Below are 13,041 nucleotides of genomic sequence, written 5' to 3'. Positions count from 1 at the left end.
TGCGGCTCGCATTCCCCCGCCTAGAGAAAATACAAAGAGGTGTTGGGCTTACAATAAGTTTGGAAAGACACACCATCAAAGTTAGCTAATAAGGCAAGACAATATCTGACTTATCTGACTAACGCCAAACAATAACTACTGTAGAGGGCCCGAGGAGGGAAGGAGGGGACACCCACAGGCCGGCCAAACTAGAGAAGGCGATCCAGAAGTCGTGAGTTCTGAGCGAAGGCGCCGCAGGGCGCGCTGCGCACGCACCACCCTGCGCTCCGCCCGTTTGACCCCGCCGCCGCGCCGTAGGTCAGGCTGCACGCCGCCGGCTGCCATGGCGAACGTGTCCGAGCGGACGCTGCAGTTGTCTGTGCTGGTGGCCTTCGCGTCTGGAGTGCTCGTGGGCTGGCAGGCGAACCGGCTGCGGAGGCGCTACCTGGACTGGAGGAAGCGGAGGCTGCAGGACAAGCTGGCGGTGACTCAGAAGAAGCTGGACTTGGCCTGAGACCCCGCGCGCGCCCGCGCGCCCACCTCGCCTTGCGCTGGCGGGGCCTCCGGCGGGGCTCCGACACGTGACCTGCGGTCTCCGTACACACTCTGCAGCGCCTTGCTCTTGATGGAGTCGGTGAGCGGTACTGACGGTACGGAGACTAAGCGGAGATGTCGGGGACGGGCGGATATCATGGGGCAGGAGCGCCTGTGGATACCATATAGGAGGTGACTCTCTCCCACAGACACCAGAGAGAGGAGGTTTTCTTTTCCCCCAAAAAACGTACACTGTGGTGTCGTAGTTCAGTTCACTGCGTGCCTTTAGTGGGCATGCCTTACCACGTGCAGTATCGTTGCACCTTGACATTAAACTTCTGGAAAGTAAGCTACTGGAAAGAAGGAAAGGAAAAAAGAAAACGGATCGTGGGGGTATGCCGGCCACCTCCTTTCCCCCATGTCATTCTTTTCAATAGTATCCTTGGTAGATCTTGGTATATCTTTGCATTCATGTTTTGTAATCTCCAGTCTGAATTCTTTGGTTCTTAGCCTGGTAAAGTGGAAAGAGCACTGGCCTGGAAGTTAGGAGCCTTGCATCTAGTGGTAGCTTTTTCATCAGAGCTATGCAAATTTTCTTATCTGTAACATCAGATCTTATAGTTCATAGTTTAACTCCACAAGACAATAATTTTAAGTTAACGATTATATATTTCTAATTGTTTTTCTCTTCTGTTTCCAGCAGTTTGTCGAAGATGGATACAGAACACTGGACAGATCTAATTTCTCGTTGCACTTTATGAGTCAATTTTATTTTCAAAATAAAAAAAATTCTTAAACCTCTTTGAATCTTTTATCACAAGGAAAAGGAGTATCGAGAGTTGGCCCAGGGACCATTAGGAGTCCTTTCGCCCAACTGTTAATGGACCTGTGCAGTAAAGCAAGGGACTGTGTAAAAATAACTGAGTTAAGGATGATGTATGTAAGACTTTTGCACTTATGAGAGTGACAACATACTCCAATTTTTATTGGTAAACACTTCATTTATGTGTTACTATGTTATATACATTAAAGGAAACCCCCTCTTGACTAGAGCTTAGTGATAAATTCCAACTGTTATCTAAAAATCAAGAGTGACTAAGGCCTTGTCTATTTTTAATTTGCAAGAGGTGTTTTCTGTAACACTGTCCTTGCTCATTCTTACAAAGATTAATTTTGTGTCTCAGCACATTAACATAAGAAAATTCAAACAAGTTTCCACACAAAGCTTTTATTTTTTATTTTTTTGTTCCATTTTACTGGAGCCATCATGCTTTATTACTTCCAACTTATTTTCCTTCTGTGAACACAAAGACTAAAATGTTGGTTCTTAGAGCTTATCCCATCTGGCCTGCAGTTTGCTTCTCAACCATATGAGAAGATAGAGGCCATTAGGATAGAATTCCCTCATTGTTCTTCCTCTCAATAGCTCTGTTGAAGGGCAGTGGTTTTCAAAAGGGCTGCACAATATAATCATCTAGAGAGCCTTAAAAATTTCAGCATGCCACAGATTTCCATTTATGTAGTTTGGGGTATGCCTGAGCATTGGGCTCTTTAAAGCTCGCCAAGTGATTGTGATGCCCAGCAGTGGTTCAAAACCACTGGTTTGGAGGCTTTATCTCATTGGCTTTTCCTTTCTCACAAGAGAAGATGCACACATCCCTTCCAAGGCTGACTCCTCTTTGGCCTCCGTTGAATTCTGCATCTCTCAGCCCCCTTCCTTGTTCTCTAGGACACAGTGTACTTCTAGCACCTGCAGTCTCTCCCTGCTTTCCAAATTCTTTTTATAAACCTGCACAGATCTTGACTTTGGAAAAAAAATCTTTGGTTGCCCCCATCATTTGCTAATTAGAAAAAATGGCCTACTATCACTTCCTAAATGCTCTGCCCATTAAATTCCTGGAGTCTGCCCTCTGCATGCTCCAGAGCCATTGTTATCGAACGGCCATTTATGAATTTTTAATTTTCACCTCCAGAGTATTTGATAATGCCAGTTTCTCCCTGGAAATTATTCTTGCCATACTTCCCTAATAACATAAAATTACCCACGTTCCCAAACTTTTACTACTGCTTTAAGTTCCTGAAACTTCAATCCTTGGGCCTCTGCTCTATCCTTTCCCTTTGATTTCCAAGCCAGTCCCCAGGCTTAATGGACACATCCAAGCAGAACCCTCTCTAAGGTATTTCTATCCTACCTGATCCTTTTATTTCCAGCTTCACCCTTTCAAGTGTGTAGTGGGTGTTTTCACTGGTAATCTTACTCGAGAACTCAAATCCCATGTGTACGGTTCACTTGGCAGGAAATTCTGCATGCCAGGTGGCACTTCCGTGACAATCTTTGGTAGTTGGTACAGCTTCATGATTCTAGTCCACCACCCTAGCTCATAAGCTCTTTGAGGCCAGTGCCTTAAACATCTTGTACCACAGGTCTAACCAGTGCTTTGCACCAAGGTGCTCATAAATATTTGACACTTTTATTTGAGGTGGATTGTCTTACGGTCCTGAAGTAGGCAACTTTCTCTGTCCTCTGCTGTAATCTCTCATTAGCGGATCCCTAACTACTTAGTTCTGCTAACTGTACATAATGAGCCTCTCAAAAGCCATTGAATACGTTTTCAGTGTCTCCTGTAAGGTAGCAATACAAAGTTAATATTCATTTTAACAGAGTTGGAAGAAAATCATAGTGAGTTTTACAAAATGGCTTGTTCTCAGGAGAAATAGTCATCATGCTTTGCTTTGGTTTTGGCAACCTTACTACCAACCTTTCGTGTTTTAGGTTACTTTGGTTTTCATGATGGCAAGAGAGAAGCAAAGACTGTTAATGTGACTATGCTGAGCATCACAAATCAAAAGAAACGTAAATTTATGAAAAAGAAGGCAGCTGAGTACTCTCATCCCTTATAGCACACTAAATACTATTGAAATAGTATTTCTCTTGGGGCGCCTGGGTGGCTCAGTTGGTTAAGCGGCCGACTTCGGCTCAGGTCACGATCTTGCGGTCCGTGAGTTCGAGCCCTGTGTCGGGCTCTGGGCTGATGGCTCAGAGCCTGGAGCCTGCTTCCGATTCTGTGTCTCCCTCTCTCTCTGCCCCTCCCCCATTCATGCTCTGTCTCTCTCTGTCTCAAAAATAAATAAAACATTAAAAAAAAATACTATTTCTCAACGTTGAAAGTGCACATGAAACACTGAGGTATTATTAAAACATAGGTTCTGATTCTGTAGGTCTGTGATGGGGCCTGAGAACATGCATTTTTTCTTTTTTGAGAATATGCATTTCTAACAAGCTCCTAGATGATGTTGATGATGCTGATCCAGGACTTAAAGGAATAAATGGTTATAACTCTGAATATAGTACAAAATGGATAAAATCAGTCATCTTTCACTTGAGATGAATAAGAGTAATCAGCTTTTTTGCATCCTTCCTCATCGCTCATACATATACACACATGTAGGGGGTTTATTTGTTTATTTTTACCAACATAGAATTATACCATATTCATGACTGTAACTTTTCCATTTAAAATATGGAAATCCTTATAGATCTGATCTACAATATTTTTTTCTAATTTATACATACATATTTAAATAAGGATTTCATAAATGATGGATTTTGCTTACCTCTTACAATAGCACTCCTTTCTCATTTGTTGTGATAAACCTGTTTTTTTGTTCGTTTGTTTTCACACAGAACGCTTCAGGGGGCACCTGGGTGGCTCAGTTGGTTAAGCGTCTAACTTTGGCTCAGGTCCTGATCTCACAGTTCTCGGGTTTGAGCCCTGCGTCTGGCCCTGTGCTGACAGCTCAGATCCTGGAGCCTGCTTCGGATTCTATACCTCCCTCTCTCTGCCCCTCCCCTGCTTGTGCTTAGTCTCTCACTCTCTCTCTCAAAAATAAATAAACATTAAAAAAAAATGTTTTTAAATATAGAACGCTTCAGGAATTTGCCTGTCATCCTTGCACAGAGGCCATACTAATCTCCTTACGGTTTCAGTTTTAGTGTACGAGCTGCCCACGTGAGCACTGTTACGAATCTTTTTTTTTAATTTTATTTTTTATTTTTTTTAATTTACATCCAAATCAGTTAGCATATAGTGCAACAATGATTTCAGGAGTAGATTCCCTAGTGCCCCTTCCCCATTTAGCCCATCCCCCCTCCCACAACCCCTCCCGTAACCCTCAGTTTGTTCTCCATATTTATGAGTCTCTTCTGTGTTGTCCCCCTCCCTGTTTTTATATTATTTTTGTTTCCCTTCCCTTATGTTCATCTGTTTTGTCTCTTAAAGTCCTCATAGGTGTGAATCATATGATTTTTTTCTCTGACTGACTCATTTCACTTAGCATGATACCTGCCAGTTCCATGGCAAGATTTCATTCTTTTTTTTTTTTTTAATGTTTATTTATTTTTGAGAGAGACAGAGAATGCGAGTGGGTTAGGGGCAAAGAGAGAGGGAGACACAGAATCCGAAGCAGGTTCCAGGATCTGAGCTGTCAGCACAGAGCCCGACGCGGGGCTCGAACTCACCAGCTGTGAGATCATGACCCGAGCTGAAGTCGGATGCTCAACCGACTGAGCCACCCAGGCGCCCCGAGATGTCATTCTTTTTGATTGCTGAGTAATACTCCATTGTGTGTGTGTGTGTGTGTGTGTGTGTGTGTGTGTGTGTGTACCACAACTTCTTTATCCATTCATCCATCAATGGACATTTGGGCTCTTTCCATACTTTGGCTATTGTCGATAGTGCTGCTATAAACACGGGGGTGCATGTGTCCCTGCGAAACAGCACACCTGTATCCCGTGGGTAAATGCCTAGTAGTGCAATCGCTGGGTCGTAGGGTAGTTCCATTTTTAGTTTTTTGAGGAACCTCCATACTGTTTTCCAGAGTGGCTGCACCAGCTTGCATTCCCAACTGTTACAAATCTTTTTAATGAAGATACTACGTTGGGCTATTTATGTGAATTTTTAAGTATCATGAGCCATAATGCAGAAGTTAACTCAAACTAAAGACATGAGCTACAAAAAAGCAGATCATACCAAATTATTGTCAAGATATGAAGAACAACAACTCATATAGGTACGGAGTAAATTAGTACAACTTTGGGAAAATAGGCAGTATCTACTAAAGCTGAACATAAAGCATGCCCTGTGGCCCAGCACTGTATACTTGTTTGTACTATGTATATATGTATGTAACAGCATTGTTTATAATAGCCCTAAACTGGAAACTACCCACATGTCCAGCCACAGTGGAATGAATGAGTATATTAAGAGTATCACACAATAAAATACCAGAGAGCAAAAGAACTGAACAAATTACAACTACACATGATGATACAGATGCATCTCACAAATAACATGTTGAGTGAAAAAAGCCCACCAGGATGCCAGTATACAATGCATGATTACACTGGACAGTTCAAAAGAGGCAAAACAAGTTTTTGTTACAAGTTAGTATAGTGTTTACTTTGGACATAGGCAGTGGAGGTGGGTAGGGATTAGGAAGGGAGAACTACCTAGGGTTCTGGTAATGTTCTGCATCCTTATATGGGTGATGTTACATGAAGGTGGGTTCAATGTGAAAATTCAGTGAGGTGGGCACTTGTCATTTCTCTCTAGGTATATTTGAAGAAAAAAGTACACAAATAAGTAGCATAGTAGCTGGACCTGTGGAATCAACTTGTTCGTCGTACAGAAGAGCATTCATTTATATTAGTGACGTTCATCCTTTGCAAAGTGAGCTCATGTCATCATTTGTACTCGGTGTAGTTAGTGCAAAGTTTGGGAACTGGACTTAAAGGATTCAGAACCATCTGGGGAATGTTATTACAATCTCTCTGAGAGGAAGAGTAAAATGGAGATCATAATATTCGCTCGCGTACCTGCTGTAGGACAGACAAAATCACCATCCTCACAGAACTCAGGATGGACAACGTGATAACGTGCAACACTAAAGTGAAATGAAACCAGCAACGCCCCAAACGGCGAAGAATATAAAACCTGTCCTTTGATGTGACAGTGTAGGCCACATAGGAAAGCTACCCTTGCTGTTAATTTAAGAGTTTATGACGCTTAAATTATGCCTTAAGATTAGTTCAGCAAAACTGGTTATGAGAGAACAAATGCCGTTACACCGACACCCCCAACAGCATTGGCGTGGTAACACTGAGGTATTGTGGGACATGTAGTTTCCGACGCCGTGGAGCATTCTCCCCCACCTCCACCCACGTCCTGTGGAACTGGCCGGCAAAAGAGAACTACTGGGCACTGGGCCTGACCTGAGAGCCCAGGACCTGCGGCGCGGAGGGGTGGCTACTGCGACAGGGCACGACCTCCACCTCCCTCCTCCACTCGCCTGCGGGTTCCAGGGCTGAGAGGCGGGCGCGCCGTGATTGCGTCACCGGCCCACCCGCCGCCGTGGTTTCCCTGGCGACCGGGAGGGCGCCCGGAGCAGAGGCGAGGGAGATGCTGGCTAGGCGGCCGCGTAATCCTCTGCAGGCCCTGCAGCGCCGCACTCAGGAACTGAAGCTACAGGTAGCGTCTGGCTGTCCAGCCGGGGGCCTGGGCACCACGAGGCAGCCTGGGTTCTAGTGGCGGGCGAGATCTGGGGTGTACCTTAATCCTGGCAGCCTACCCCAACCCACTTACTTTCCCGAGTTGTAGCGCTCCCTCCTCCACCCCAACATCCTGAAGCGAAACCCCGATTCTAACCCCTCTTGCTCCTAGTCCAACCCCCGGAAGCTGAACCTCCCGAAAATCTTGACCATCGACTAAGCGCCTTACCCCTGCCCCTCACATCTCAGTCTCCAGCCTGATAACTCCCTTAACCACTCTCCAACATAGTAACTCCCTTAACCAACCTCGCTTCCAAAGTTAAACTTAACAATAACCATTTCCAACTATCTCTGCGCCCATCGCTTTCCTCCACTCTCCATGCCTCCTTACCTTTGAGCCTTTTTCCAGTGGATGGAAGCAGTTTTTGCGTCACATGAACTCCAAACGAAATAGATGTTAAAGAATAGACCTAATATGTAAGGAAAATATTAGGTTCCGACAAATGAGTGAAGGACATGAACTGAAGAAGAAATACAGGGAAGCCATAAACATGAGAGAAGTTAACTTAAAAAATAACATAACTGTAAATAAAATATCAAACATTTTTAAAAAATCACGATAGTCAGTACTGGGGAGGGTGTGATGAAACAGGCACTTATATACACTGCTCTAGAGTATAAAGTACAACATTTCTGGAAAGCAATTTGACAAGATGTGGCAAATATTCATGCTCCTAGGCTGGGAAATTACATTTCCAGGGATTTGCCATACATAATAATAAAAAGATTGGGACAGAAATTGATGTATAAAAGTATCCATCACGGTGTTCCTTAGACTGCATATCACTTAAATGATCAGTAATAGGGGAATGGGTAAATAACTTATGATGGGATAAAATAGTATGATTAAAATTTTGTTAAAAGATTTTAGTGTGTTAGAATATTTGTGATAAAATGTCAAGTTAGAAAAAATATCAAATATAAAATTGAATATACAGTATTTCAGTAAAATTATTTTAAGTATAATACATATACAAAAACGATTGAAGAAGGGCCATCTGGGTGGCTCAGTCAGTTAAGCGTCCTACTCTTGATTTCCGCTCAGGTCATGATCTCATGGTTTGTGAGTTCAAGCCTCACATAGGGCTCTGAGCTGACAGTGCAGAGCCTGCTTGGGATTCTCTCTCTCTTTCTGCCCCTCCCCTTTGTTTCTCTTCATACTTTTTGATATTTTCATAATTTTTACACCAAATGTGCATAACTTTAAAAAATAAGAAAAAAAGTAAGTAGTAATTAATGGTTTGTTATTTTCTAAAATTCTTATTTTGCTTTGATAATTTTACTTTTTTTTCATTTGATCTGTTACTGAATATAATTATTTTCTAATCTTTGACAGATAAGAGATTTACTGAGTGCTCATATTTGGTCCAGTTGTGGACTCCCATTTAAAAAGTACAAAAGAGGGGTGCCTGGGTGGCTCAGTTGGTTAACCATCTGACTCTTGGTTTTGGGCTCAGGTCATGATCTCACACTTCGTGAGATCAAGCCCCACATGGGGTTCTGCGCTGACAGTGCGAAGCCTGCTTGGGATTCTCTCTTCTTCTGTCTCTGCCCCACCCCTGCTCTTGCTCTCTCGAAATAAATAAATGAGCTTTAAAAAATACAAATTTAAAAAAGGACAAAAGATTTGATGGATATAAGTGACTTTTGGACTTACAGTCGTACAATAAAAGCAACATGCTCTTCTGGTGGAAATAAAACTTGATGAGGCTTTGACTTAAACTGAGCCCTGGCTAGATGCTTACTATGTTTCTGTATCTGATTTTAAATTTAGTGAGGTCTTGGGAGAACCAGGAAAGTTTCAGAAGTAGATTACAAAAAATTATTACTAAAACAAAGACAAATTACAAACAAAACAATTACAAAGATTAGTGACCCTAGAGAAGACTTAGCTCAGGAATCTTCTGATAGCCCGAGTGTCTGGGAAGGACTCTTTGATAGGGAAGATCTGTCTCCACAGAGGACACCTGAAGCAAAACATGAACAGATTTCCAACTTGATGTCCATGGACAAGTAATCAAGAGCCCATCTGGGTCACGCCTGTTAGCACTGACTCTGTCACCAGCTATGCATTTCGTAACTAACACTCAGATGCAAAATAGGAGGAGGAGAGAAGAAGCTAGTGAATTTGAAGTTCTCTTCTTGCATCCACTTTGCCTTCCCCGCGTCATCTTTAGAAAAGAACCCGAAAGAAATCTGTGCCTCTTTTGTGGGTACATTGGCAAAGGTACACAAGGTGTTGAGAAAATACTAAGTCAAGGTGTAAGGTAGAAGAATGAGGATAAGCAAACTTGTGGCATAGTCATACAATACTATTGAGCAACAAAGGAATAAACTAATGATACAATATGGCAGTATCTCAAAAACACGCTGTGTGAAAGGGTGACACAAGAGAATACATCCTTCTGAGAACTTTCTGGGGTAATGGTAATTTTCTGTGTATTGATAGGGGTTAGAGTTACCTGAGTGTATGCATTTGCCAAAACTCAGCAAATGTATATTTAAGATTTTATATGTAAGTTTTATACCAAACCTTGAACTCTAGTTAGCGATGCCTGTGGTACATCATTTATGAGGTAGTGTATTCATGACTGCAATTTGCTTTCAAATACATTAAAAAATTAGATGGATTGATCAAAAGGTATAGTAAAATATTAATGGTAGAATCTAGGTAGGGGTATATGGGGAGTCACTGTGAAATTTTTTCAACTTCATTATATGTTTAAAAGTGTTCATTGTGAGATCTTGGGAACAAAGAATTAAAATTTTATTTCCTGAGGTCATACGGTATTTAGCAATATAATCTAACAGTCTCTGTTTATTGTAGGTTGATGGCTTGCTTTCTGAGAGTCAGTTGAAAGAAGCTCTAGAAGCCAGTAAAAGGCGAGATATTTACCAAAGGTAAAACCCACTAAATTATATAAGCTTTCCAGAAACCACACTTACATTTCACTGGGCAGGATTTATAGCATAGAAATTGTTTGATGTGTTCTTTCACTCCTTTATTGTACAGTGTCTCAAAAGTCAAAATAATAATGGGAAATAATACTGGGGTCATAACTAATGAAATTTTCCAAAACGTATTTAAAAATATTTCTTGCAAGTATCTGTATCTCCCAGGTGTAGATATTGGAATGGTAAGATTAAATAGAGAATTACACTTATTAAAAAGCAGCAACTTACATTTATTCTGTACTCTGTACGGACCAAGCAGTGTGGTCCACACTCTAAAACCTTTTTCTTGATTAATTTTCACAATCATACCATGAGATACTTATTAATATAGGTGAGGGTTCACAGGGTTTTGTTCACAGGGTTTTGTTAATACGTCTGACATTACTTTGCTGTAAGACATTAAAGTGGGCAGGCCGTAAAAATGTTTGAAGACCACTGAGAAAGGCAGAATTCACTCAAGTCAGAGAGAAATTCCCTGCAGTCTCAGTGGAGATGCAGGCAATCAAATGAAGAATTAGATCATGGTATAACTTGGATCTAGAAAAACTAACCTAAATCTGAGTAATGGATTAAGGTTGCGACAGCAGCTATAAAAACTGCTCAGATTCAAGATAGTGACTGAGGCAGAATTATGGTAGATCCTTGGCCTCCTGTAGCCTCCTGGGACCTGGTCAGAAAATTCTATTAAGGAATCCCACCTTGCTTAGGATAATGACCTTAACTCCCTTGACATGGGAAAACTGTTCTCTTGGGTGTTTTTTGTTTTATTCTGACTTTTTCTTTTAACCCCGGAGGAATTGAAAATTAAATCAAGTTTAACATTACATAGACATGATGAACTAGGTCAAATTAGACTATTGATACTTTTGTATTCAATTTTAGGACGTCATTAAGATAATGTGTATATTTTGGGTATTTAGAAGTGTGTATAACATTCAAAAGAACATGAAATTCATTTTATTAAAGGATTCATTGAATCATTTGAAAAGTTTTACTTAATTCAGGCATTCAAAGTTCTTAAAAGCAAAATAAAATGAATTTTAAAATGTTGAAGGGAATTTAATTAACTATATTAATTAAGATTGTTTAGTTCAAATTGAATTAATCAAATAATAAAGAAAAAGTGAAGCTGATAATACTTGCTTTACTAGATTTTATTTTATTTTTTAAACTTATATAGTATCTACTTTTTTTTAATGTTTTTTAAAAATTTGTATTTATTTATTTATTCTTGAGAGAGAGAGAAAGACAGAACACGACCAGGGGAGGGGCAGAGCGAGAAAGGGACACAGAATCCGAAGCAGGCTCCAGGCTCTGAGCTCTCAGCACACAGCCTGATGCGGGGCTCGAACCCACAAGCCATGGGTTTGTGACCTGAGATCATGACCTGAGCTGAAGTCAAACGCTTTACCAACTGAGCCACCTGGGCACCCCTACTAGATTTTAAAATAGAATAAGATTTATAGGCTGAATTTGAAGTCCCAGGGAAGACTGGGTTTTTAAATTTTATTTTAATAAACTAATAATAATAATTTTTTTTTTAATGTTTATTTTTGAGAAAGAGACACAGCATGAGTTGGGGAGGGGCAGAGAAAGAGGGAGACATAGAATGTGAAGCAGGCTCCAGGCTGTGAGCTGTCAGCACAGAGCCCAAGGTGGGACTGGAACTCATGAACCACTAGATCATGACCTGAGCTGAAGTCGGAGGCTTAACTGACTGAGCCACCCACGTGCCCCAACTGATAATTATTTTTAAACCCAAGTAACTATAAATAGTCTTCTTTGTGTGTAAAGAGATCCCTGTCACAATCATTTAAAAATTCACATTGAGAAATATGGCCCTTTGTAGCAACGTGGATGGAACTGGAGAGTGTGATGCTAAGTGAAATAAGCCATACAGAGAAAGACAGATACCATATGTTTTCACTCTTAATGTGGATCCTGAGAAACTTAACAGGAACCCATGGGGGAGGGGAAGGAAAAAAAAAAGAGGTTAGAGTAGGAGAGAGCCAAAGCATAAGAGACTCTTAAAAACTGAGAACAAACTGAGGGTTGATGGGGGGTGGGAGGGAGGGGAGCGTGGGTGATGGGTATTGAGGAGGGCACCTTTTGGGATGAGCACTGGGTGTTGTATGGAAACCAATTTGACAGTAAATTTCATATATTTAAAAAAAATTCACATTGACATTTGTATGTCTGAGAACATCAGTTAGCCCTTATGTTTGATTAATTGTCTGGTTATAAAATAAAAATCATTTCTACTTAAACCTTTGAGGACATTGTTGGTTTTCTTTGCATTCAGCGATGTGAAAAGTTTGATGATAGTTCCTTTATTTTTTTAATGTTTATTTATTTATTTTGACAGAGAGAGCATGCACGCTAGCATGGGTGCAGGGGAAGGGCAGAGAGAGAGAGAGAGAGAGGGAATCCCAAGCAGGCTCTGTGCTATCAGACATGGGGCTTGATCTCACAAACCATGAAATCATGACCTGAGCCGAAATCAAGAGTCAGACGCTTAACTGACTGAGCCACCCAGGGGCCCCATGATGATATTCCTTTATGATTGACCTGTGTGGGACTTTTCTCTTCCACCTTGGTGCTTTGGAAATTCATCACAACCTATTTAAGTGTTGTTTTTTATCCTGCTAAACACTTAGTGGGTCTTTTCAACTTGAAACGTCTTGTCTCTCATAAGCTCTGAGAGATTTTCTTTTACTAAAAGATTTTTTTTTCTACTTCCGTTTGTTGCTTCCTGAAAAACCTTTGAGTGAGGTATTAAACCCTCTGGACTATTCCTCTTGGTCTCTTATCTCCCCATTAATAGTTTTCATTTCTTTGTCTTTTTGTTTATACCCGGGGATTTCTCTTGTCTTTGGTTCTTCTGGACTCCCAACTACTTATTTATTTATTTAATTTCAGTTAGTCTTAAATTTGACCATCCATGTTGCTGGTTTTCTTTAATGTAT

The 13,041-nt window shown here is 41.1% G+C and overlaps 2 protein-coding genes and 1 non-coding gene across 10 annotated transcripts in view; 2 read left to right on the top strand and 1 right to left on the bottom strand.

The window, feature by feature from the left end:
- The first annotated feature begins 286 nt into the window (after window positions 1-286).
- MTLN (mitoregulin) lies at window positions 287-1,314 on the top strand. 4 transcript variants are annotated; one of them, XM_060654445.3, is made up of 2 exons: window positions 287-613; window positions 1,217-1,314. In XM_060654445.3, the coding sequence occupies exon 1, from the start codon at window positions 323-325 to the stop codon at window positions 491-493; it is 171 nt and encodes a 56-aa protein (XP_060510428.1). In that variant the 5' UTR covers window positions 287-322; the 3' UTR covers window positions 494-613; window positions 1,217-1,314. The 4 variants fall into 4 exon arrangements, with proteins under 4 accessions (XP_060510428.1, XP_060510420.1, XP_060510411.1 ...); XM_060654437.3 differs by having other exon boundaries at window positions 1,214-1,314; XM_060654428.3 differs by having other exon boundaries at window positions 287-629.
- A 3,113-nt stretch (window positions 1,315-4,427) lies between these two features.
- On the bottom strand, window positions 4,428-4,531 carry LOC132672667 (U6 spliceosomal RNA). The gene has a single exon (XR_009607634.1). It is a non-coding gene; the product is annotated as a U6 spliceosomal RNA (small nuclear RNA).
- A 2,274-nt stretch (window positions 4,532-6,805) lies between these two features.
- The window catches only part of NPHP1 (nephrocystin 1), a 59,388-nt gene continuing 53,152 nt past the window's right edge, over window positions 6,806-13,041 (top strand). The window contains exons 1-2 of one of the 5 annotated variants that reach the window (XM_081795222.1): window positions 6,806-7,040; window positions 9,948-10,021. In XM_081795222.1, the coding sequence (XP_081651348.1) occupies window positions 6,972-7,040; window positions 9,948-10,021 (143 nt within the window). In that variant the 5' untranslated portion in view covers window positions 6,806-6,971. The remainder of the gene's footprint in view (window positions 7,041-9,947; window positions 10,022-13,041) is intronic. The other 4 variants (XM_081795223.1, XM_081795221.1, XM_078444741.2 and 1 more) reach the window with 4 other exon arrangements.

The sequence above is a fragment of the Panthera onca genome, chromosome A3 (assembly GCF_046562875.1).
Source record: "Panthera onca isolate mPanOnc1 chromosome A3, mPanOnc1 haplotype 2, whole genome shotgun sequence".
NCBI lineage: Eukaryota > Metazoa > Chordata > Mammalia > Carnivora > Felidae > Panthera > Panthera onca.
Note: the sequence above shows the minus strand (reverse complement) of the source record. Positions and strands in the feature narration are given on the sequence as shown.

Coding starts and splice junctions, on each gene's coding strand:
- MTLN (XM_060654445.3), top strand. CDS start 323: ATGGCGAACGTGTCCGAGCGGACGCTGCAGTTGTCTGTGCTGGTGGCC.